At 40.9% G+C, this 26085-nt stretch overlaps 1 protein-coding gene across 3 annotated transcripts; it reads left to right on the forward strand.

Annotated features, from left to right (window-relative positions):
* On the forward strand, positions 1-25270 carry LOC117815729 (SUN domain-containing protein 1-like). 3 transcript variants are annotated; one of them, XM_034687617.1, is made up of 16 exons: positions 1-291; positions 13253-13361; positions 13515-13630; positions 15066-15476; positions 15566-15628; positions 15853-15924; positions 17591-17745; positions 18282-18332; positions 18509-18568; positions 19879-20073; positions 20181-20318; positions 20475-20577; positions 20747-20862; positions 22508-22681; positions 22763-22852; positions 22996-25270. In XM_034687617.1, exons 2-16 carry the CDS (start codon positions 13255-13257, stop codon positions 23110-23112), a joined length of 1968 nt encoding a protein of 655 aa, XP_034543508.1. In that variant the 5' UTR covers positions 1-291; positions 13253-13254; the 3' UTR covers positions 23113-25270. The 3 variants fall into 3 exon arrangements, with proteins under 3 accessions (XP_034543508.1, XP_034543507.1, XP_034543506.1); XM_034687616.1 differs by having other exon boundaries at positions 21-291; positions 17591-17754; positions 22996-23676; XM_034687615.1 differs by lacking the exon at positions 1-291 and adding an exon at positions 9455-9526.
* The last annotated feature ends 815 nt before the right edge of the window (positions 25271-26085 follow it).

Below are 26085 nucleotides of genomic sequence, written 5' to 3' on the forward strand. Positions count from 1 at the left end.
GTTGTTGTTAGCTTGCTAGCGCTGCTGTCAAACCTCCGTACAGTCACAGCAGCCAGCGTCCGTCTGTCTCTCCAACTAATGCCACCAAGCGCCACACTTTACTTCTGTACGTCCATTAATAATTCAGCCTGTGTTTCTGTGGACTTTTATCAGAGTTAAAGGGAGTGTGAATGTGTCTGTAAAAGGAGCTCGTTGGTCGTGAGGAGCTGAAGAAGAGGATTTTCATTTCCTGACGGAGACTTTGACAGTTAACTGCCGGGCTGGTGGGTCGGAGCCTCTCAACATCACAAGGTAAATAAGTTCAGGATAACTAATTACAGTATTTCTCATTTTGTATATTTACATTTAAAAGGTTTTAATTAAAATAACAAGCTTTTGTGATTTTTAATGTGTGTATATCTTGCTTTAAGATGTTATTGTCAGTTGGTAACCCGCTGCGTTGATGGACTTCGTAAATGTAACGTAAACAGTCGAGTGATTACGATGACAGCCGAAGATAGCCGAGGAGTTCCGAACATGCCTGATAACATGAGCTGAACATTTTAATTAATATAGCTATAAGTTACCACAGGAAACAACTAAAGTGTGTCCCTTATGTGGTCTTTTATTCTGTTTCCTATGCTAGGTTAGTCTGTTGTGAAGTTTACTCGGATGAGTAAGTTAGTCAGGGGCGTTGCCAATTGTTTTTGACTGGGGTGGCCCAACCCGGGCACTGGCTTGTGTAAGGGTTTATGAAGTGTGAATAAATCTTCTATATTTACTCATTTTCTCCTTTAACTTCAACATAATACTTATATTAAAGTTCAACAAGATAAACCAGTTTACCAACATAAGTAAGAGCCCTGGAAACAAGCTAATTTACATATTACATATTAACCATAATAGTCCTAGTATGAGCCGTGATATGTTGTGTTCAAATGCTGTATTTAAAACAATAAATTTGTCAGCTTATAATGCAGTATTTTTCCTCCATACACCTTGTTGTGCATAGTTTGACTGTTGTTGAGAATTGTAAGTATAGTTAAGTGTAGTTAAATAAACAGAGTTTTAGTTTCTCTCTCATATACCTTAGTGCAGTGTTTTTCAACCTTTATTGAGCCAAGGCACATTTCATACATTTAAAAAAATCCTGAGTCACACCACCAACCAAAAGTTTTACAAAATGACACTTTTAGTCTCTCAATATATGAATCTATTTATCTGAGAGAGGGACTTCGGCTACTTCTTTAACTGTGTCAGGGCGAAGCATCTTATTTACAATAGCTTTTGCAGGTAGTATTAATGTCTCTGCCACAATGTGTCGCTTTTTTGATTTGGCTACGAGTTCAGCTACTAAGTAGCTAGCTGTGAGAGCTAGTAGTTTTTCTCATATAAGTTGCCTTTTCAACCACCCATATTACGCTTTTCATCTTGGTTAGAATTTTGTCCAGGGCCCAGTTTGGAGTTTTCATTTTTCCTTTTTGAATATTTATCCATCGCTGTTGTACGCCTACTTCTTGTCACATACACCTCTCGAGCGCATCATTAATTCTATTGTCTTAAATTAACAAGGTCATTAGTGTGCTTTATTGCCACCCAGTGGGTGGGTAGCGCACGTCAGTACATGGACAAGTATTTAATTAACTACACTACACTGCAGTCACAGACGCACTCCATGGCAAATTATTTGCAGTATATGAATAATACTTTTTTGAAATAATTAAGTGAAATTTGATAATGTCTCACGGCTAACCTGACGATCTGTCACGGCACACTAGTGTGCCACGGCACAGTGGTTGGAAATCACTGCCTTAGTGTATCCAGCAGTGACAGCCATGGGTCTTTCAGTGGCCTTGACATGTAAGGTTTAAAGCTAGGGTTGGTAGTCACGGAAGACTAGCATGAATTTGAATGTAGCATTTCCCCAGGACTCTGTCTGACTCTGTCAATATTTGAATACAAGACTCTGTTGTCTCATCAAAGATTATTATGAATCATACAGAAATAGTAGAAATATATTAAATAACAAGTTTTGGTTCGGTCTGTAATTTAGTTAATCTCCCTTTTCATTTTCTGGATTAAGTGATAGTCATAATGTCCAACCCAGAATCTCAAAGTCCAAGGCAGTGTTATGTTTCTGTCCGTCTATCTGTCTAATCTGTTTATTTATTTTTATTTATGTATGGATGGATGTTTTTACTTACTTACTTACTTACTAACTTATCAAGATCAGTCTTGTACAGCCAGGTGGAGTATTTCCTCTCTGACAGCCAAGCTGGGTCAAAACCTGAAATACGATGGTGACTGGACTTTTGCTGCTGGTCAGGGGCAGAGAGCAGGAGATCTACTCCAGCTGCTATTTGCAGGAGAGCGAGTGTTGCCATCCTCACAGAGATGGCCCTGAGAGTGTGCACGCACGTGTTTGTGTGTATGCGAGCGCACGTGTTTGTGTGTCTGTGTGCGCATCAGAGCAGAACTTTGCCATGTGCAATACAGAGAGCAGATGAGCATTGTAGACGCGCAACCATGTAGAGACAGAAATTACATCCTGTCATGTAAATAAGATAATTAACATTCGGATAGTCAGTCTGTTTAATAAAAGAACAAGGTATAGACCTGATCTATGAGAGAGGTAACTTTGAATTACTTCTGCTGTGATCTGGCGCTATATAGAAAATAAAATTCACTGAACTTCCAATGAGGGGCGGTTGCTGCTGTTGGGGAAACACTGAATAATATCATAGTCCCATTTTTTTCTTTGTAATTGATCCATTTTACCCAATAACACCAAGCTATGATATGGAAACACTTACATTAATTATTGTAAACAAATTCAATTAAATCAAAAGAAGGAGAGGAACAAACTAGAACACTGAAGAGAAAGTTATATTTAATATTTTAAGGGAATAATGGAGCAGAATTTAACAGCCTGAGATTCTCAGGCAGCTGAGCATCCTTTGACTTCAGCTTGATCATGTTCAATACGACAGCCCGACTGTAACTCACCTTATAAGGAACAGTGTAGAGAAAGAAATAAACAGACTGAGAGAATGAAGTGGCAGCATCTGGTTCACATTGATATAAACAGACCTTTTTTAGTAGCCGCTCAGTGAAGTGCCTGTAGTTTGTGTTTTCTCCCTCAACTTCACAAAGAGCTAGGAGTAATTGATGTAATGCCACACAGATGACTCATCTACTCTGTGTGTTTGAATCATGTTACACGGGCACGGCCCTAAAGTTAGCCACAGCGCTCACCCGTTTGCCAGTCTGAGTCCAGTCTGAGTCCAGGATGGATTTTCTACATTCCTGTCTTTGCATCATTCAACGTATTCCCTCTTTCTGCTTTCTCTCTCTCCATTTTTATTTTCCACTCATTACGAAGACTCTAACTGGAACCGTGGCCTGCCCATTGTGGTTTACACATTTTTCCTACTGTGGATTTACTACTATTTCTCACACATACCTCTCTCTCTCTTTCTCTCTTTGTGTTATTTCATCTCTTTGTCCACCCGTTATTCTTTCATCCTTGTTGTGCTGCTCTGTTTTATGTCTTTCTCTACCTCTCTAACTCCCCCGAGTGCCTCTTGTTCTGTTATTCACTCCCTGCTCTTGTCATTTCTCTCTCTTTGTCTGTGCTCCAGCAGTGTCAGTGGCCTGAACACTGGAGTGGTTACAGAGCCCCACCCTGCCCAGCCCTGAGCGCACACCAGCCCTTCATCACTCTCTGAATCCTTAGACTTTAAATCCAGAGCTCACAGATGATACATGTGTGTTTCTGTGTGTTTACATTCACCAGAGTGAGTCCAACTTGTTCCATGCAGAGCTGGCACACCCCAAAAACCTCCACTCTCATTTTTTGACACTCACTTATCTCCCCTGAATCCAGTGAGGAGATGTGAGGCACCAAATGGAGGACAGGCAGCTCACGGGTGATCAGGAGACAGCTTCACTCTCGTGTTTTGCCTCTAACTCACTTCCTGTGAGCAGCAGAGACGATACCTGGCACACTCAGTTTCATTTGGACTATACATCTTAGGCCGGATGAGTAACCAGCACAGGCATGAGGAAGTGAACCTGCAAGGAGGACTGAAGGCTGGTGATAGCTTTTCTTTAGACTAGTCAGTGGGTCAGAATTTGAATTTATGTTTAAATAACTTGGAAATGAGTGACTTCAGAACATCCCTAGTCCTGACTCTATTAGAGAGTTTCAGAGAGAAACTGGGAATACAGCACTAAATATGTGACTGGCTCCTGTAGCAAATGAGTCTGATTCTGACACTGAAAGAGTCTTGGCTTTGGCTTTTTTTACGTCACATCTTGCCTCAGAAGTAGGCATGGGAAGATCATGTTACTAAAGTTACTAACCATAGACCTTTCTGGAGTCCCTGTGCTCCCTTGTCTCGTAGGTTCCTGTGGATGTGCCAGACTCCAGCTGCTAAGACTTCCTCCATCCGTCTCACCACTATCATTTCTCTCAGTCTTCATCTCCCTCTATCCCTCTCTCCAACACGGTCTCAGCAGATGTGTGTCTAACATGAGTCTGGTCCTGCTGGAGGTTTCTGCCTGTTAAAGGAAGTTTGTCCTTGCTGCTGTAACTTGCTAAATGCTGCAAAGTGCTCTGCTCATGGTGGATTAAGATGAGATCAGACTGAGTCCTGTCTGTAAGATGGGACTGGATCTTATCCTGTCTTGATGTTGGGTCTTTGTTACTAATATAACATAGAGTACGGTCTAGACCTGCTCTGTTTGGAAAGAGTCTTGAGGTAACGTTTGTTGTGATTTGGCGCTATACAAATAGATAGCAATACAAGATAGATAAGTCCTCTGGTCTCTTTTAGCCTCTATTATCACTTAAGTAATCCTGGAACTGGCACATTATCAAAATACATGTGCTAAATCTTAATGTTGATCAATGTAGGCGCATTAATATGATATTTTTAGGCCCTTAATCTCTCCTCAAGAATCACAGCAAGTGTATGAGTGTGATTATATTTTTGGCAATTTGTGATTTCTTCATGGATAACAGCGCCTTCTGTGTCCAGGGACATTCTCCTATTTATTTGTCAGACCGCTCATGAGCACAGAAAGGAATCACATCTCATTTCTCAACATGCTTTCTCTTTACACTGTCATGAAAGACCTCTTAAAATCTGTAAAGGTCTATAAATATTCCAGGACAAAAAAGGGCTTTCTGAATGAGGAATATGAATGAGCAGTTAAAAACTGAGATCAAGAGGACAGAAGGAGGGAGGAGGGAGAAGGAAGGATGAGATCAAACCTTTGTGTAGTGTTTAAGATGGGAAAAAGGTTGAGGATGAGAGGGTGAAGTAAAGGACAGAAGAAGGGAAAAGGAGGATCAATAGCTTTAACCTCTGCTTCAATAAGGAGGGGGGTTGGTGTGTTCACGAGGGTAGAAGTGCTGAGCTAGTCTGAGCTGCGATGCCGCTCAAAGTGGAAGGGAGGATTTGAGGGATTTATCCGACAAACTGCTTCTTTCCCAACGCTCTTAGTTAAAGCCTGCTATGAAGACAGGAATGCTAATTGTGTGAAAAAAACTGGGCTTTTGTTGCTCAACAGAGATCCAGGCTGCTGTTGCTGTGGAGTCCAAATATTTATGACGCGTGTGTGGCTGGTTGTTTGTAGTTAAATGACAGGATCGGGGTGAAAACATGTGGTTTTTAAAAAGGACTAATTACAGTAATACTAGATTCTTGTATATTAGCTGAAGGTGATTCTTGTGAAAGGAGATCATGATACTTTTAGAATTGACGGTATTGAAAAGGCTCAAATGCAACCGTAAATACAAGAACTCATTAACATTAAACCTCTGGTGCTTGCAGACCATAGACTGTTTAAAATATGGACGTGGTATTCGTGATGTCAACAATTTGTTTCTGAAGCGCAGTTTTGAGGCCAGTCGGTGGCGGCGGCCATATTGCTGCTGTCAAACGAGTGTGACGTAAAGAGGCGGGTTTTGAGCCTCCTAGCCCACAGCTACAAAACTGGAAGACTCGTAATCTCAGTATCTTCAAAATTGCAGTGTTAGAAAAAAAGCAGCATGAAAACTAGGGCTGTCAAAATTGCTCCAAAATGACATTTGAATATTCGCTCTAAAAAAAAAACATAGGTTTGAACCATTCGAATATCTATATTTGCGCATTATGTCAATAACAGGTGGACAAACTAATACAAGGAGACATAACTACTTGTATATGTATTTTTATTTAAGATATAACATGCCTAAAACATACCTACACATTACAAAACAAGTAAATGACCTAATGGTCTATACCGTAACACTTTTAAGACCGTAGACCTCTCACTCGCTCGCCCCCCTCCCCTCTCTGTGCGTAATGCGCTGAGTGAGTGCTGGACAGTCTATGGTGCAGAACAAGACTTGTGCGAGCAATTACAGGTCCCCACTCTTGTCCCTAATATAGGCAGGCTTCATTCAGTGATTGAAGCAAATATTATTAACATTAATTGAAGTTAAAAACGAAAAAGTAGTCCACCTACATTCTTGGCGCTTGTATAAAAAAAAAGAGAGGAAAAACTGCATTTTATCCCAGTGTCACTGATTGTTGGGCTCTTTTAGTCCACTGTCAATGTAGGGTATTAGGCCTGACAGGTTATTTGCCAAAAATACAAGACAGTCCACATGTGAAGAGGACAGATCTCTTTTTATTCACTATATTCCCAACGGAGGAAAAGACACGGTCAGAGCGCACTGAGGATCCGGGGACGGAAAGATTTCTCTCTGCCGTCTGCTTCACGCTGTGCATGTGTGACTCCTGTGACCTGTCCCTGACCTGTCATGCAGTGCGCCCACTCGCAAAGCAGCCGCTGATGTGTTTTTTTCCACAGTCGAATATTAATTTTCACAATCGAATCTCTGTTTCTTTTAAATATTCGAATATATATTCGAATTTAGAATATTCGTTGACAGTCCTAATGTAAACACAGCTGAAAGGAGCGATACTGAAGCAAACGCAAAACCTAGCAGCTCAAAGCAGAGTGAAAACATGCTCGACCAGAAAGGCCACTAAGCTTTATTAGTTAAGATATTTTGGCAATTTACTAGACTACTGAATAACAGATATAAGCTAACAAACCGTCTAGTTCCTTCAACTTTCACTCAGGAGAAAAAATTCTGCCTTTAAAATGATGTTAAAGAATGATTTGATATTTATTGTGGAAATTATTGATATTGACTGATCAATCGTCATAACATGTTTTTCAATATCGCCCAGCTCTATTTCCAGGACAGTAAATTGGAAATGTTGTTGAATTACTTAAGTGAATTGTTAAAGCCTGCAGCTATTAACCCTGCTGTGTAGTCTCTGGGACGTAATAAGTCAGATCAAATGACATCCATTGAAGGTTCTTGTTTTTGACAGGCTCGGATTTTTATTTCAAACAACTTCAAAGAAAGAATCCCAAAAGACAAAGACCTTATTGTCAGAGAGTTCTCCTTTATTGAAATCAGGCGCAGTCATTACCTTGATCTCTGTGAAGCCAAAAGGGAGGAGTAACTAGCTTTGACAACATGGTCTGGTAGCATTGACGACAGGACAGCGATTTAAACACTGTTTTTGGTTCAGAGAAGAATCTTACCTTATCTTAATGGGTGTTTCTGTGGGAACATTTTCAAAATTGTTGTCTGAAAAACAAGCACTTAGGTTATCATAACTTTGCAGGACTCTGTTGCAGCCATTCAAGCCTGTTTCGCAGCAACTAGCCTGAACAATTTACTACAGGTTTCTAAAACTATCTGAACTTAATGATGACTATTAAACAAGAATTGAAGTCTTATATAATACACACTTTGTTTGAGGGTTTCACAGAAGGAAAGATGTTTAACTAAGCCGCAACCTCTGGTCTTAAAATATGAAGCTAATGTGGAAGTGTTATAGACTGCAGTTCAGTCCACTTGAGGCTGGCTGCAGAAACACCGGAAACCACACACACACCAATTCAAAAAAGACGATATTTGCAGCATTAATAAACATGTTTACAGCCTGGTTCAAAAAACAGTTTAGGTCTAAGTAGCTAATCTCTACTCTATCGGCACACACTGTGCAGGGCTAGGGATTGGCATTTCAAGTCGAAATACTATTCGATAATCATTCAAATAACCCCCCCCCGCACACACACATACAGACTAGTCCTATTAAGCAGCAGGATGAGGTGCTGCTAGTAGCGGGCGCTGTCAACATCTGTCTTGATCTTTATGTTGGTGTTTCTGTGATGTGGCGTGGCGTATGTGTTTGCTTTTTGCAGCCATGCTCAGTGTCTAGAAATACGTGTGTAGTATTGTGAATTTGGCAGCAGAAGAGTCCAGACACTGGTGGCGGTGGTTGATGAATTCTAGGAATTGAAGACTTTGCAGAGACCAGGTGGAGATGGGGAGGTGGAGGGGTGCGCACCATCAATGCAAGAAGGAACTAGCTTGAGAGAGAGACACATTTAAAAAGACAGCAGAAAGTTGATAGGCTGACGATAAGGGCGTGCCGCTGAGCTATTGGATGACAGCAGCCACTGATTAACCAATGACAGCTCCGGAGCATGCAGCTGGAAGCGGGTGAGCTACTGAACGAGGGAGAGGAGAGTTAAACAACTGCTGTGATTGCTTTTATAGTCTTCCTGTCTGAACTTTCACTAGAGCTACTTTAGTGTTGTATGTATGGATCCACAGCCTGCAACCATTTTGCCAAGACTTGCACCACCCAACTTCTCTGGTCACTTGAGTTGTGGAGTCTTTCAGCATTCAACAAGATGTATTCACTAAACAAAACACCAGTTTTCTTTAAATGCATGATAACACCCTGATGAGGGAGAGAAGCTGTTTATAGTGGCGCTGCTAGACCGGCTGGCCTCACGATGTATCCAGCGGAGCGGGTGCTTGCTTCTTAGAGTGCTGTCACCGAGGTGAAATACTGTAACACAACAAAATACACTCTCTGCATTTTACACTGATTGCACCAGCGCAACACACAGCCTACTTCTTCGATGACGAATACGCAGCTACATGCAAGACCTTCACACGAAACTGAGACAGTAAGAGCTCACTTGTGAAACGCTTGCAGCAGCAGCAAGGGAAAAAAGTGTTTCAGTGTTATTGTGTTGTCCTTGTCAACAGTAAACAGAGAGGGTCTGTGTGCAGGGAAGCAGACTGCTGTTGGCAAAGTCATGTGTAAAGTTTCTATATGATGACCTCTACTCTTCGTCTGGTGCTTTAATTGTTCGTGTGAAACATTCAACCACAGTCAGGAACATCACTCAACATACACGCACAGAACAAAAAGAGGATAGTTAAACTAAGGATCTTGTGGTCCTCCTCGCGATATTCAAATTCAGCTAAAATAAGCCTCCGCACACTTCATGGGGGTGGAGAGGTTTGTGTGTGCGTGCGCTGACTTCCTGTCTCTATCTGTTGGCCACAGCTTCCCTTTCTGCCGCTCTCTGCAGCTCTCTCAGTCACATTCGTTGCTCTGCGTCGCTGTCATCCTTTCCTCGGCTGCTGAAGGCTGATACAAAATGTTTCAAGGTTAGTTCTTCTTCGTCCTGATTTCTGTCTTCTGACGGAGGGGAGGTGGAGGAAACTGTAATATCACCAGACCAGATTACAAAGCAGAGTCTAAAGGTTTGTTTTGTATAATTAGAGACTTAGAGCTGGTGGTGTGTGTAAGCTAACATTGTTAACTTCTGTATCTGATGTTTTTGTGACCACTTAATGGTCGTGCTGTAACTTGAGCTGTAGAGCTCATTTGTGATTGTTTTTAAGCTCTTGCATGCTGTTGTCTTCCTCCTCTTCTGTTTTCGTGGATGTTTTATTCTTACAGAACAAATAACAAGCTGTTCTTTCATGCAGCTACAGGCTGTGGTTGGTGAATTGTTGGGATAATGATGAATAAACTCAATGGTGAATTGAAAAGATGAATATCTTGCTGACCTTCACTCTTATAGTGGTCAGTTTTTTTAAGACTGATTAATATGTTTACACTAGAGAGGATGTTCCAAATGATGTGACCTCTCTATAATGTAAAATGAATGAATGAAAGAATGAATGAATTAAGGGATGCACCACAATGGGTTTTTGCTGATGTCCGTATCTGGAAAAATACTCCAACACATTTAAATAATAATAATAATAATAATAATAATAATAATAATAATAATAATAATAATAATAATAATAATAAAATATACATTTTTTTTTTTATAATGGCACTTTTCAAAACCAGGTTTTAAAGTGCTTTACATGGGCAGCAAAATAAAACAAGCGTGTGATAAAATCACATAAGGCAAGATAAGATAAGATATTCCTTTCAGCACTGGGACCTCCTCTGGAGTGGGGAAAATTACATCCTACAGCAGCAAATAGATAGAATAGAATAGTGCAAACAATAAAGAGCATATCTAATAGTGCAGTGGTGGAAAATAAGTTTTTGGACACCCCATGTATTTGTGAAATATTGCATTGAGAATCACTCTTAGGTCTTCGAGTGCAATTTCCTTTAGTACAGTCACAGCCAGGTTTAATTATTTTTTGTTCAGTTTTGAACACATTATCTGTTATTTTTTTACTTTGATACCAACAATGTTGAGAACTGACCTATTATAAATGTCAAGAATTTGGTTTTGTTCTTTTTTCTTGTAAACAATAAACAAAAAAAATATTATTTGTATTTGTTTATGTCTGTCTGATGCTTGAAACACAAAACACTTTTTTCTACAAATATTTCATATAATATTTTATAACATTTTAAGGGTGTCCAAAAACTTTTTCCCACCACTGTAATTAAAAAATTATTAGCAATTAAAAAAGTAATTAGCATGTTCTAAGAACGCTGGCATATGCTGGCTAAATCGTCAAGGTGTGACAGGGCCATTAGATTAATAACAAAGCAGGTCACTTTAAGTAATTTTACAATATATTTACAAAACCAGTGATACAGTAAGAAATGTGCTCAGACTAGTAACATAGGTGATTTAAAATACGTACAGAACAAGGCAAGATTAAGAAATGAAACGTATTTTTAAAAGACATAAAATTCCCTTAAAACAACTAAAGGAATAATATCAGTTCAAATTATTATTATTATTAGTTTAAATTTAAACTCAAATAGAAAAAATAAAATAAGATAAAGTTCATGTAAAATCAGGAAAGTATGTTTGCAATAAAAGTATGTTTTAATAATGGCTTTAAAAGAGATCATGACTCAGCAGACCTGATCTCCTCAGACCCCCGATGCAAATCCTCTACCTGGGTTTGTTATAATTTGATTAGAACCCACAGTAAACCTCCGCCCGAAGATCTCAACGTACGCGTCGGCTCGTACTGTATTAACATGTCCGCTATGCAGCCCGAAGAAAATCCATAGAGAGCTTTGAAAGTAACCAGTAAAATCTTAAAATCAATTCTAAAACATACAGGGAGCATACAGTAAATATGCTTTTACCCTGTCACCAATACAGGTTGTTTTACAGCAACAATCCCACAGTCGTAATCATGTGTGAAAGCATTGTGGAAAAGCCGAGGGTGTAACATCTTTGACTTCACTGATTCTTCATCTTGCTCTAAGGGGTAAGGGGATTTTATTTCGCTCGTTGCCACGGGGAGCTGGCACAGCAAACAGCAAAGCTTGTGAGCTGTGGTTTAGGCGTTTAGACTAATCAGCTGCTCAGCAAGCACCCTGACCAATCAGGACTGCTCATCTCAAGATGCCAGTTACATAATGACTGTGATGGCTGCTCCTCTGCAAGTCAACCTGGCGGGTACTTTGATCAAACACGACCACAACACAGTGCAGCTCTACATGTATACCCTCTTAAGTATGCTGGATCAGCTCAGGTATGCTGCGTTTGCACTGTTCTGTCTGTCTGCAGGACTGTTGTGTGCTGCCTGTACTCTGAATGGGTCTGCATTGTGGTGTTCTAACAGGGCTCGTCTTTGTTCTTCAAGCTTGTGTGTTTAAATGCATCACTGTGTGTGTGTGTGTGTGTGTGTGTGTGTGTGTGTGTGTGTGTGTGTGTGTGTGTGTGTGTGTGTGTGTGTGTGTGTGTGAGTGTTTTGGTGTTTTGTTCCTGCTCTGTAACTCTGTGTGAGTGTTTGAGGAGCAGGATGGTTTCTGCAGATTAGTTGGATTACAGACTGTTGAGATTATCCGAGAGAGCATCTGTCAGCTGCTTTATTACTTCTAACTGCTCTCTGATCGCTACTTTTACTCCTGCTAATACATCTCTCACTGTTCTGATAACAACCTCTAACTACAGCTAGAACTACTCCGAAGTGTGTGTATGTTATTGCTACTGAACCTTATATGACTAATACAACAGCCTTTATGACTCCTGTTTTATGTTACCACTGATTGAGCCACCACAACTCTGAAAAGTACAGGAACCAGACTGTTGCTATTGTTCCTCCAATCGCTGTTGTAGAAGGGACTCAGCCCGCGGTCGAAACACAGACAACAATGGTGGCACAGGAACCTTTTAGTTCACGGTTAATTAGTTCTGGAACTCTTGGTCGAAATGCACCTTGAAGACTGATAATCGCGGTTACATCAATCTGACATTTTCACTTCTGGTATGGATACCAGAGATGAAGTCATAAGCTGTATGCCTTACTTTGTGGTAGACAATAAGTCAACATTAAGCTGAATTGAACATTACATACCCCTCCTTTAAATCTAAATGAATATAGAAAACATTGGTAGTTAATTAAAGAATGTATTGTATTATGTATGTTGTAACGGACCGTTGTGGTGAAGAGTGAGCTGAGCCGGAAGGCAAAGCTTCCAATTTACCAGTCCTTCTATGTTCAACCCCTCATGAGCTGTGGGTCTTGACTGAAAGAATAAGACCCTCTCTCTTCGGCTGTCCTATCAATAAGGGCGAAAATGCCCCCAGAAATATAATTTTAAAAAATAATTGAAAGTGTTTTTGTGCACATAAGAACAAATATGATTCACTTACTTACTTATGATCCTTAATCTGATTGTTTTACAGAAGTTGTGCTTGTCAAAAGTACAACATGTAGTTGCAGCCAGATGTTGAGCAGACTTATCTCTCATGGAATAATGGATTCTTCCTGATACATTAATGTAGCCTGTCATACACAGAAGAGGATGGTTTGCTCCATACCTTTCCAAAGTCATATACACAAACTCAGAGCTCCTTTCTGTAGACTCCACTCCATGAAACTGAAGCTGCAGTGTGTATTTGTGTCAATTCTCTCCATGTCTTATTGTTTTCACTCTGTGTCTTTCAGCCATGTCTCGTAGGAGTTCTCGCCTGGTGTCTGGCGGCTATTACAACTCAGATGAAGAATCTGACTCAAGTAGCGTGACAAACATTTCCTACCGGGAAAACCCTGTCAAGTACGTAACTCTAACTGAGTCTGTGTTTTCTTGTGACTGTATCTGATGTTATACTCAACTTTACTGATTTTCAAACAGTATTGTAAAGCAATCTTTGTCCTTTGTCCCATGTGTCTGCGTGTGTGGGTGTGCCGTCTGGTTTGTTATCTTCAGGGTTTTTAAGAAGAAGGTGGGGAACCGTAAGAGTGGTTCTCGTACCCCCACCAAATCCAAGAGCAATGCCAGAACTTCCACCCCTGAGCCGCTGGACACTGCAGGCCAGTATGACGGTAAAACACAATGAAATTCAATGATTCCCAGAAACACAGCAACATAACATCCTGCAGATACAAAGGTTAGATTAACAACAAGGCAGGTCACTTTAATCTCTACTTTAGTGAAGCAATTTTGTGCTTTAATGAAGAATTATGGTTTATGATAATGTTTCAGAAGTATCATAGAGTCCTCTTCACAGACTGGGGGGTCCCGAGACACAAATGGGGGGTCGTTAGACGTTTTTCTAAGTTATCTAAAAATAGTACATTTCCCCCATTCATGTAAAAAAAGTTTAGGGTTGGTGAACAGTTAATTATCAAAAGCATCAGTAGCAGTAGGTGAATTCATAAAGGCACAGGAAACACTGCCACATGCTCATATAGGTAGGCTGATTTTCTGCAGACCAGCTAAATGAAGCCACATTAAATCACTTTGAGGGACAGTGGGGGTCGCATTTCTTTGGCATTTGTATTTTGGGGGTCACAGGCTGAAAAGTTTGGGAAACTCTGGTCTAGTGGCTCCTCAGACGTATAGAGGTGGTTCAGTTTTGTACTGTAGAACCTTAAAGAAACCCCGACTGCTGTACAGGTCAAAACGGAAGCTCAGAGGGGATAGAGCTTTTTCTGTTGCTGCTCCTAAATTATGAAATGAGCTTCCCCTCCACATTAGACAAGCCTCCTCACTGTCCATTTTTAAAACTCGTCTTAAAACCCATTTTTATTCCTTGGCTTTCAATCCCACATGAGACTCTACTCCTGTTGTAGTATTTTATGGTTTGTTTTTATTTATTGTTTCTATTGTTTTTATTGCTTTTATTGTCTTATTATCCTGTTTGAATTATTTTATGCCTGCGTTGTTTGCCTATTTATGTACAGCACTCTGTTTCAGCTGTGGTCGTTTTTAGAGTGCTTTATAAATAAAGTTAAGTTGAGTTGAGAGTTGAGTAAAATGCATCTTATGTCTCTGACAACTAAAACAGCACCAGTGCTTGAAACCGGCATCACAGACAGTCATGCAGCCAAGTCAGAGAAGTGTATGGCCTTCTGACTTCCAACAAAACAACTTAAACATCAACAAATCAAATCAATGTGGTGTAAAAAAGACGGCTTTTTATATTTAGACCCAATCACCTAGTCTCCCTTGAATCTCCTGATCAGTGGTTAGATCATTTGACCTGTTTAATAACACAGGAACTTTTTTAATTCAATTTAGAGGGCTACGTAGGGAAATCAAGTCATGAATTTTCCAAAAGTAGTAGTAGTTATTTAAGTCATTGGTTAACTAGCCTAATAGATATTATATGAGTCTTTCATAAATCACACCATAAAAATGAAAAGGGAACAAAGTAGCCATCTTGAATAAGAAAATGAGTCATGCATGTTTTAAAAAAATGTTTTAGCTAATTGTTGTTCTCTATCTGCCCCTCCTCTCCTCCCCTCTCCCTCTCAGGCCTGACTCCTTCTCCCCTGAGCATCCAGACCCAGACAACCATGAGGACGGTCCCCTACATTCCCGCCGTGGCGACCCCTCGGCCTGCCCTGACCCCATCATCGTCTCGGAGTCAAACGCCAACACGTTCCCCGTCAGTACCTCCAGAGACCAGCTCCTACTCTGGGCTGTACAGCTCCAGCAGCAGAGCGGGATTACACCTCAGACCAAACCTCAAGGAGCTGAGTCAGAGCAGCGTGGACAGCTCAGGGTACTCGTCCTCTGAGGGGACGCACAGGAAGTCCTCAGCCACCACCACCACCACCACCACCACCACCAGCAGCAGGCTCCACAGTACCAGTGGAGCTCTCAGTGGAGCTCCCAGTGCTGGATACAGAAGCAGAATCAGCAGTGCCTTCTTAAGCCTGATGGGTGAGCACTTGAGTGTGTATGTGTGTGTTTGCATGTTTGTGTTCCTGCATGCTCATGTACTAATCTTGTGTTTCCTTTGTTTTGTGTAGACTCGTTCTCATTGACAGCCGCTGCAGTTCACTCTAAATTAACCCATCTTCAGACATCTTTAGGTACGGTGTGTCTTTTAAGTCTATATTTGAAAGTATGTGAACATTTCAGCTGGCTCATGCTTGTTTTTCTCACATTGTTGAGTGGATTTGCAGTCTGTGTTCACATGTCAACATACAGTTTATGCTCACATGCCTGTAGGTTTAAGTTTCACAGCTGATGCATGTGATCGAGCTCCAGCTTTTTAAAAATCCCTGCATATCCACTTCTCTTCTCATCCCTGCAGCTAATACGTCACTCAGCAGTAAGATGAAGAAGGCGTGTGGTCTACTTCTCCTCCTCCTCATCTTACTTTTATGTAAGTGACATAAACATTCAGCAGACTCAGTTCAGTGTGTGTTTGACTGAAGCAGATGGTGATCCACTTCAGAATTGGTTGACAATGTGTAATTTTGAAGGTTCTTTCATAAAGTGATTTGCTTGAGCGAAGCCTGGGCACTTTGGCGTATTCATAGCAGTGCATCATCGGTGCATACTGTTTGTAATTTGGTTGTTTTTGCTCCACTAAAATGTGGTATCTTAATTGGTATGAAACATCAAACATTAGTCAGGCCTGGGGCTGGGCGATAATTCGATAACGATAATATCCTGATATCATTTTTCTAACATAAATCAGGGTTAGTACAGGTGCTTTAAATCCTTGAAAATGCTTGCATTTTAATGTTGTGTTTTCAAGGTTTGAAAAATGCTTGCACTTTGGGTCTATGTGCTTTTAAATGCTTGAAAATGTAATCATATATATTTCACAATTAACATCAATCTGACTCAACAAATCGATTGAATGGAAAGAAATAAAAAAGTCATATTTAAAAAATAGTTGGCTGGAAGACGATAAATATAAACTATGGATAAGACGTGGAGTAAACCAACGCGTCATATGAACCACGTTAGTCCTACACGTTAATTAGCCTATTATTTGTTGATGCTAACCGCCTGTTTATGCTACATGCTAGGCATGTGTGATGTAGAAGCACTGTGCCATATAACGTGAAGGTGGTGTGATGATTCCCAGCAGCCGTACCGCTGTCACCCGCGGGGTGTTTGTAGCTCGGGTGGGTTATCGCATGACCGCGGTCTCATCTGAAAATACCGTGTCGTGCCTGAGCCGGCGTCCGCTGAGTGGGAGGCTCTCCCGCTGTATACGAAGACACGACACAGTGTTTCAGACTGAAGACACTGGACACTGAATTGTCACTGTTAGCATTGTCAAAAAATGATGGCTTCAAGAAATTTATCAGAGAATGAAACTTTCACTCAGGGGCAAAAATATGCCTTTAAATTTAAATGAAATAATGATTTCATATCTTCATTCATTCATTATCCAAATCGACTGATGTGAAAAATTGTATCGTGATATCATCTTTTTCAATATCGCCCAGCTCTAGTCCGGCCCTTTGAAATTTTGGTGCAAAGTTAGCCGTTATTGGTGCTTTCTTTAGGCATTAGCATCCATTCATCAAACCATGTGCTTTGTTTGAGTGTTTATAATGTGTTGTTAGATGCACGGAAACGCTGCAAATAAAAACATAAGTACAAGAAGCACTTTGCCATTTATCTGGCATGCCGAGGCATCAGTGTTGATGTGTAGGTTACCATGTCTCTAACCATAAAGAGCCCATTTCAGTGACATATGTAACCATAGTTTTGCAAAGCTATAAACAAAGCTGCTGTAAGAAAACCAAAGACTGCACCTACTCTGTGGAGGTATTCAGGGTTTTCCCCAGGAAGCTGGTGAGCAGAGGTGTGGAAGTCTGCCCCAAAATGTCTGTCTGACTCACGCAATGCTTTATCAACTCAGACTGAAACCCCCGTCTTGTGTGACAGAATGACTCACACTGAATGTCATTCATAAGACAGCTTTGCACGTCAGGGTCCTTGTTCATAGAAGTTTATGAAGGCAGGCGATGTTTACTTTGTGTTTCTCAGAGCTCTTCTGAAGGCATCATTCCTCCTGTTCTCTCCAGGTATTTGGCTCCTCCTCCCTCTGTTGACCTCTTTCATCTCCCGTATGACTGTCACAAAGACCCCATCACAAACCAAACCTCAGATTCAACCTGTTGTTCGTGCACCTCCTCCTCCTCTTCCTCAACCCAACATCATGCCTCCTGCACCAGTGGTGGTAGGGCAGGTCATCTTCATCCCCGTGGTTTGAGTGGGTGGGGGGGTTTAGGTAGAGATGTTTGGCACTGGAGGAGTGGGTTGTTAGAGTTCTGTGGGTTAATGCAGATGTTTCCTGTCATCACCAAATACTTAAACGTAACTACTGAAGACATCAGATTCTCCAAGTTGTGTAACATACAGAATTTATTTTGACATTCTGAAAAGTTGGACACGGACAATGTCATATTTTTTATCGTGTACACACTTTGACATGAATAGAAGGACATTATTAATAATCCTGACTTTATAAGAATAAGGCAGCAAGTACAAGTAATATGAAATAGGAGACAAGGAAATGTTCATCACAGTCAGCCATGTTAACAGGATGTCAAAAGATCACAAACAAGAAGAATGCATATATAAAATTATTCTTAAAGGGCCAAGTTGCATATATACTGTTAGCGAAATAATGATATTTGAAGGTGGTTAAAATAAAGTATAAAATGTTGCTTTATGTTTGTAACCCTGAGTTACTAAGAGTATTTTCTTCTATAGGATCCAGCCATTGTGTCTGCAGCTGTAGAAGTGAAGATGCAGCGTCTTATGGTGAGTCACAGATCAACTTCAACTTACAAGATCTTTTGACTTCTACAAGCTTCCCCTTCTTGAAATCTATGTTTAACAAAAATATAAAAGCAATAGAAAAGAGTCTACAAAACAGCTTTAGTGACTTCCATAAGTTCATGTGTCTGAATTGTCGCCTGTGTCTGTGTTTGCTGCAGCAAGAGCTTCAGGTGAAGCATCAGGATCTGCAGCTGAAACAGGAGCACCTTCTCTCCCAGGTACAGGACTTATTTCTGTTTCTTCTTTTTGTTTTTCCTCCTTCCTTTTTTTGTAAACACACTCGCTCTTTGAGTTGTTAAAAGTCCAGCCTCCTGAAGCCTGGATGTTCGCCAGACTAGGATCAACAACTGGGACAAAACTCCTCTTTGGTAGAGTGACATCTGGTGGTGACACGTGGACCTACAGGGAACAGAGGCAGGCAGTTTTTGTTACTGATCAGTACTCAAGAAGTGCTTGAATGGTGTGTTTTGAAAAATGAAATAGACATGAAAGTAACAATAATTTTATTAGCATAGCACTTCTCAATAGTAACAAAGTGCTTCACAAAAACAGTAAAAATAGACAATAAGGGACTGATTCTTTGGATTTGGATTTGGAAAATATTTATTGTCCCCAAGGGGCAATTTTGCTTTCAACAGTAGTCCCCACACTCATCATATACACACAAGCAATACATATAATAAACGAACACAAGTTCACACATTTAATTTAATTACATAACTTCGTAACTCCTGTGGATGACATCCTCTTTTCTGCATATGAGACCAAAGGTACCACAGTCCTATGTGGACCCTACAGCTTGTTTAAAAACCCAACAGCTGAGGGCACAGCTGATCTAAGATATCTGTTAGATCTCGCCCTCCTAGTATAAGTGAACCTCCTCCCTGTTGGCAAAAGTCTTAGCTGTGAGTAAAGGGGGTGGTGAGGGTCTTCAAGGATGGCCTTTGCCTTCTGAGTGACTCTCACTTGGTAAAGATGGCCAAGATCATTATGATTCTGTGAGTCTTATCTCCTCTGGCAGGCTGTTCCATAGTCGTGTGGCTCTGACAGTGAAGGCCCTGTCACCTTTAGTTTTCAGTCTAGACTTTGGAACAGCCAGCAGAACACTGCCAGAGGATCTCAGACTGCGTCCTGGTTCATGGGGGATAAAAGCGCAGATATATATGACGGGGCCAGCCCATGTTGTGCCTTAAACACGATTAAAAGTATCTTAAAATCAACCCTTAGAACAACAGGAAGCCAATGTACGTTAATACTTCTCAATAAAAGCTGCCACAAGCTTCCTGTCATCCATGCAGAGGTAACTTTAACTTTATTTAGGAAGAGCATCTGCGCTTTGAACGAGTGAATGAGTGACATCTGGGTTACTTCAGTATTTCGTATTAGTTATGTGGATTTCATCTTAACATCCTCAGCAATAACTTTCTGCAGAGCCTCCTTTGATCGACACTCACCTTGACTGCCCAGCATTTCTTGTCCAGTCTCTAGTGATGACCGACTCTTTAATGTCTCTCTCTCTCTCGCTCAGATGAAGGAGAGACTACAGCTGGACATGCAGGACTTGAAAGCCAAACTTGAGGTTGTGGACTCAAACAGTCGTCTGCATCTGGAGCAGGAGCTGGCCGGGTTGGGCAGGAAGATGGAGGGTTACCAGACAGACAGCAGCAACTCTGCTGCCGGTCTTAGCCTTAGGATCCACGCTTTAGAGGCCCAGAATGCCAAGGTAACATCAACAACACACACAGAACTGCTACTTAAGATGTGTTTTCTCCTACCAGACCTGTTTCCTTTGCAATGAGTGGCTAAAATGTGACCTCTCGTTTCTTGCAGCTGTCCCAGGAGTTGTCCTCCATCCAGCTGATGCCTCCTCCAGCCCCCTGCCCCGATGCAAGCTCCACTCCCGTCCAAAACCAGCTCACCCCAGAGCTCCAACTGGCCCTGGAGGCATGGTTCACAAACCGCATCAAGGTGGGTGGAGGGGTAGATAACTTTACAAACCAACAGCTGTAAAAATCTAATACTACTATCAACGTGTCTCAGTGTGTTTGTCTTTTTCCATATGTTGATTTGTGTGATTTGGAATGTGCTCACTCACATCATTGTCTGTGTGTAAATGTGAATCAGGAGCATGATGCGATCCGTCTCGGGGACAAAGCAGCTGCAGGCGCCTCAGAGTGTGGACGTCCCATGGCAGATAAAATGGCAGACTTTGCTCTGGAGACTCAAGGTTGGTAACGTGTTACTACAACTAGAATATCTTTACACTTTTATATCTGCACACGTAATCATTAGAGATTCATGAGTTTATTTAAACCCTTGCTTTACACTGTGTGGTTTTGTGCATCTGTGTGTGGGTGTGTGTGTGTCTGTGTGTGTGTGGGTGTGTGTGTGTTCAGGTGCCAGTGTGATCAGCACCAGGTGTTCAGAGACGTACCGTATCCGTTCAGCTTGTGTGACCCTGTTTGGTTTTCCTCTGTGGTACCCGTCTGAAAGCCCGCGCACCGTGATTCAGGTAAAAAACAATCATCTGTTTTGTTTTATTCCTGACTTTTCTTATTTATTTATTTAATTAATTAAAGGGACAGTGCATATTAATGAACATATCAGCTATGCATCCATGTAAATATGCCAGAGTTAGCCATAAGGCTAATTTTCATCCCTAGTCCCTGCAGCTCAAAACAGAGTTCATAACAAACACTAAAGATAACTAACAGATGGAAACAGCACATGATAGCATGACAATGAAAACAACAATAAATCACAAGAGCATATATAGGATATACAAAAGTGCGAGTTAGCACATTTAAGTGCCGTTTTTCTTCTTATCTTAATATTTTTAAAAGCAAACTCAAGACCGACCTTTTTGGAATCACTTTTAACTGAGTTTTATTTCACCTTACTTTATTTATTTATTTATTTTCTAGTTCAAGTTTTTGTCACTTTTTATTTATTTTATTTTATTTATTGATTGATTTTAAGTATAACTTCTTGTTTTCTTTTAATGGTTTAATATTTTAGTGTTTTATTATCTTAGAAATGTATTTTATTTTGGTGAGTTTCATTTCCTGTGTTGAGTTTTAACATCTTATTTTAACCTCCAGTGTTTCCTCATTAAGATATCATGAGAGCGCTTCCTCAGGTCGTTCAGAAACTTCCTTTTTATTTTTCATTTATTTATTTATTATACAGTTCAAATATTAGTCACTTTTTATTTTTATTTTTCATTTATTTATTTGATTTTCATTTTTATTATTAGTGTTGCATATATTGTGTTCTTAACCTTAGGATTGTGGGGTGGGTTTGGAGACGGGGCTGCAGTTGGGGTTGGGATTAGGATTGGGGGTGTTTTTTGTTTTCATTTTTATATACAGTATATCTTTTTTTTTAATGTATTTTATTTTAAGTTGTTTTTATGTACAGCACTTTGTGCTACAATGTCATAGTATGAAAAGCGCTTTATAAGTAAAGACTGATTGATCTCTGCTCTTTTCTCCTCTCTCTTCTGAAGACATCTGACCTCTTTTCTGCCTCTCTTCTGCCTCTCCTCTGCCTCTCCTCTGCCTCTCTTCTGCCTCTCCTCTGCCTCTCCTCTGCCTCTCTTCTGCCTCTCCTCTGCCTCTCTTCTGCCTCTCTTCTGCCTCTCCTCTGCCTCTCTTCTGCCTCTCCTCTGCTTCTCTTCTGCCTCTCTTCTGCCTCTCTTCTGCCTCTCCTCTGCCTCTCTTCTGCCTCTCCTCTGCCTCTCTTCTGCCTCTCCTCTGCCTCTCTTCTGCCTCTCTTCTGCCTCTCCTCTGCCTCTCCTCTGCCTCTCTTCTGCCTCTCCTCTGCCTCTTCTCTGCCTCTCTTCTGCCTCTCCTCTCCTCTGCCTCTCCTCTGCCTCTCCTCTGCCTCTCCTCTGCCTCTCCTCCTCTTCCTCTCCTCTGCCTCTCCTCTGCCTCTCCTCCTCTTCCTCTCCTCTGCCTCTCCTCCTCTTCCTCTCCTCTGCCTCTCCTCTGCCTCTCCTCTGCCTCTCCTCTGCCTCTCCTCTGCCTCTCCTCTGCCTCTCCTCTGCCTCTCCTCTGCCTTTCCTCTGCCTCTCCTCTGCCTCTCCTCTGCTCCTTCGTCTTTGTTCCTCTGTCTATGTTCAACACTCACAGCCGTGTTCCCTCCCTCTCTCACAGGGCTTCCCGGTGCTGCTCCCTGGGAAATGCTGGGCGTTTCACGGTGTCCAGGGGACTCTTGTGATCTCTCTGTCGCACCCCATCAAGATAACTCATGTGACTCTGGATCACCTGCCGCGCTACAACTCCCCTACCGGCCGCATCGACTCCGCCCCCAAAGACTTTGAAGTCTATGTGAGTGATCCAGAAACCCTGCACAGACCTTTAGCTGCTCTGCTCGAGACGTTTTCTGACACGTGATTCTTACTTTTACAGGGAATGAAAAATGACACAGAAGAAGGAACTCTGCTCGGGACTTTCACTTATGAGGAAGACGGTGAATCAACGCAGACGTTCAAGCTGCCCGTGAGTTCAAAATAACAAATATGAGAGCAACACTCCCCCTCTGATCTGTGTGATAGAAGGAAGGAATCTGAAATGTTGTTTGCTACTTTGTCTCTCCTGAACTCTTTTCCTTAACTCTTACATCCTCTCATCCCTTCATGCAGAACCCTGATGACGTTGTGTATCGCTGCATGGAGCTGCGTGTCCTCACTAACTGGGGTCATGTCGAATACACGTGTCTTTACCGCTTCCGTGTCCACGGACAGATCGCCTCCACATGAGACTCCAGATCCTCTGCAGTGAATTCAAACATATCTTGAAGCACATTTTCAACATGCTTCCCTTTCTAAGAAAACAAAATGAAGTTGTGGAATCAGGGTCAAATGCTACTGAAGAAAGTGTTCAGTGTGAGTACTGCCACTCCCTTTGCTTCAATGTAAGTGACAGTCAAAGAGTTTCTTGTTGCACTATAACGTCGGTGCACGCTTTGATGACTTTGTACAGAAAAGAATGTAAATGACGTTTTATTCAAACCAAATATCTACCTAGTCAAACCACCTTTGAGCGTAAGGTTCTGGAAACTTTATGTTCTGCATCATTTGAGAGTGCCATAGAGTAAGTGTTGTTGTTGCTGTTACTGAATGATATTGCTGTTTATCAGGGGTTTGTTTTCGTTGACGTAGAGCTCTGGGGTTTTATTTTGAGATTTAAAAAACAGCACTTCCAGGGTTGAAGTGAAATAAGAAGATATATAGAGTACAAGTCAAAAGTTTGGACACACCTTCTCATTCAATGTTTTTTTATTTATTTTAATTATTTTCAACATTGTAGATTAATAGCACCCTCTCCTTCACCTCCCATATCAACCACGTCACCCGGTCCGCCTACTTTCACCTCCGCAATATTAACCGTCTCTGTCCTTCACTCACTCCCCACTCCACTGCCATTCTTGTTCACAGCCTTGTCACCTCCAGTTTGGACTATTGCAACTCCCTTCTGTTTGGTCTTCCCCACAAAACCCTCCATAAACTTCAACTGGTTCAAAACTCAGTCGCCCGTATCATCACACGCGCCGCCTCCTTCCACCACATCACACCCATCCTGCAACAGCTCCACTGGCTCCCCATCACAGACCGGATCAACTACAAAATACCTCTCCTCACCTTCAAATCCATACACAACCTCGCCCCCTCCATATCTCTCTGACCTCCTCCATACTGCCACACTCGTCCGCACCCTCAGATCTTCCTCCTCCATCCACCTCACTGTCCCCCCTGCTCGCCTTGTTACCATGGGGAGCAGAGCCTTCAGCCGCTCTGCTCCCCAGCTCTGGAACTCTCTCCCACCTGACCTCCGCAACACTGACTCACTCCCACATTTTAAATCCAAACTCAAAACTCATCTGTTTAAACTGGCTTACTCCATCTGACCACAACTCCTCTGTCCATTCACTTAAAACTTTTTAAACTGTGTTTTATTTACTGTTAGTTATTTAAACTCTGTTTGTTTTTAATGTTGTAAGGTGACTTTGAGTGCCAAGAAAGGCGCCTATAAATAAAAAGCATTATTATTATTATTATTATTATTATTATTATTAATACTGAAGACATCAAAACTATGAAATAATCTGGTTTTGCCATAATCTGGATTACAACAGTAGTCAAATAGGGCGATCCATTGTGTACTAACCCTGCCTCTGAACAACACAACTGATGGTCTCAAACACATTAAGAAGGCAAGTCATTCTACAAATGAACTCTTGACAAGGCTCATGTTAAGACCTGAAACGCCTGCTAAAAACACCTTTAAAAACCTAAGCATAAATTGTACACAACCTCTGACAACCTGAAGATTTTCTGGGAAAAAATCTTGAGTTGTCAAATTTCACTAAAACCTTTCTATCTCAGCCTCTGGAGCAGATAGAAACATGAAATGAAAACCATTTGATAGTTTAGATTTTGGAACATCAATACTTTGCTCTTAGGTGCATTAACATTTTTTTAAAAAATCATCAAACAACAAAAATATAAAAAATATAAATTAAAATGATTACAAAATATTTTTTCCTGCAAGTGGCAGTGTAACAAAGTGACAAGTGGAACAATGCAACAGATAAATCAACAAAAATGAAACAACAAATGTTATGAACAGTTAATGTGGGCCATGTCAACACACTAAGTCAGCTGATGTCGCCGGACATGCTTGCCAAAGCACTCAATGTGGAGAGCCTCTTTGCGCTGCCTGCAGCCTAAGACGGTGGCAGTGGCACGAGCATCAGTGCCACTTCTTGAAATGACCTACACGTTGCATCCGGTCTTAAAGGGAAATACGCGTATACGTTGCATTCGGTCTAAATGGTTTAGAAACCATTCCAGGAGTCCACTTCATGAAGCAGACTGAGAGAATACCAAGAGTGTGCAAAGTTGTCATGAGGGAAAAGGGGGCTACTTTACAGAATCTAAAATATAAAACATATTCTGCATTGTTTAACACTTTTTTGTTAATTGAATAATTCCATATATATTGTTTCATAGTTTTGATGTCTTCAGTATTAATCTACAGTGTTTACAATAATTAAAATAAATACAAACCCTTGAATGAGAAGGTGTTTCCAAACTTTTGACTGGTAGTGCATATGATTCATATTATTTTATGATTCATTAAAATATAAGAATAAAGAACAAAATTACAATAATTTGAGATTAAGAAGACAATAATTTCTGGAATAATTTAAACTAAATTGACAAAAAAAAAAAAAGACACCCATTCCTCTATTATAGTTGTTTGTGACTTCCGTCCCCCGTGCTGATGGTGTGACTGACAGGATGTAACATCCTTTAAACAGTATGAAGAAATGATGAAGAGGGCAGAGTTAAAGTATTTTTTTAATCAGTGTTATTTCTTATTATTGAATTGCATTTAACATCATATTTATATGAAAGGTGAGAATCTTTGTAGGTGAGCTTGAACTTCTTCTCTTTGGAACTTGAATACTTGAAACCTTCTTTTTCTAATCTCCCTTAAAGACGTCATGTTGACTTCATGACGGCTGTGTTTCTACTTCTTTGTACATAGCAGCTTCATTTTGTACGAGCTACACAGCCAGGAAAAATAAATGTTATTTATTTGTACAACCTGCATTTGCATTTATAACTCGTTCATCAAGAGCTTGACAGATTTCTTTCAGTAAGCCTGTAAAAGCATGTAAAACCCCTCCAGTTTACCATGTAGCGTCTGTGGAGTTCAGATGACCT

This window comes from Notolabrus celidotus, chromosome 7 (assembly GCF_009762535.1).
Source record: "Notolabrus celidotus isolate fNotCel1 chromosome 7, fNotCel1.pri, whole genome shotgun sequence".
Taxonomy (NCBI): domain Eukaryota; kingdom Metazoa; phylum Chordata; class Actinopteri; order Labriformes; family Labridae; genus Notolabrus; species Notolabrus celidotus.

Coding starts and splice junctions, on each gene's coding strand:
- LOC117815729 (XM_034687615.1), top strand. Junction 20,863..22,507: donor GCCCGCGCACCGTGATTCAG/GTAAAAAACAAT, acceptor CCTCTCTCACAG/GGCTTCCCGGTGCTGCTCCC. Junction 22,682..22,762: donor CCAAAGACTTTGAAGTCTAT/GTGAGTGATCCA, acceptor TTACTTTTACAG/GGAATGAAAAATGACACAGA.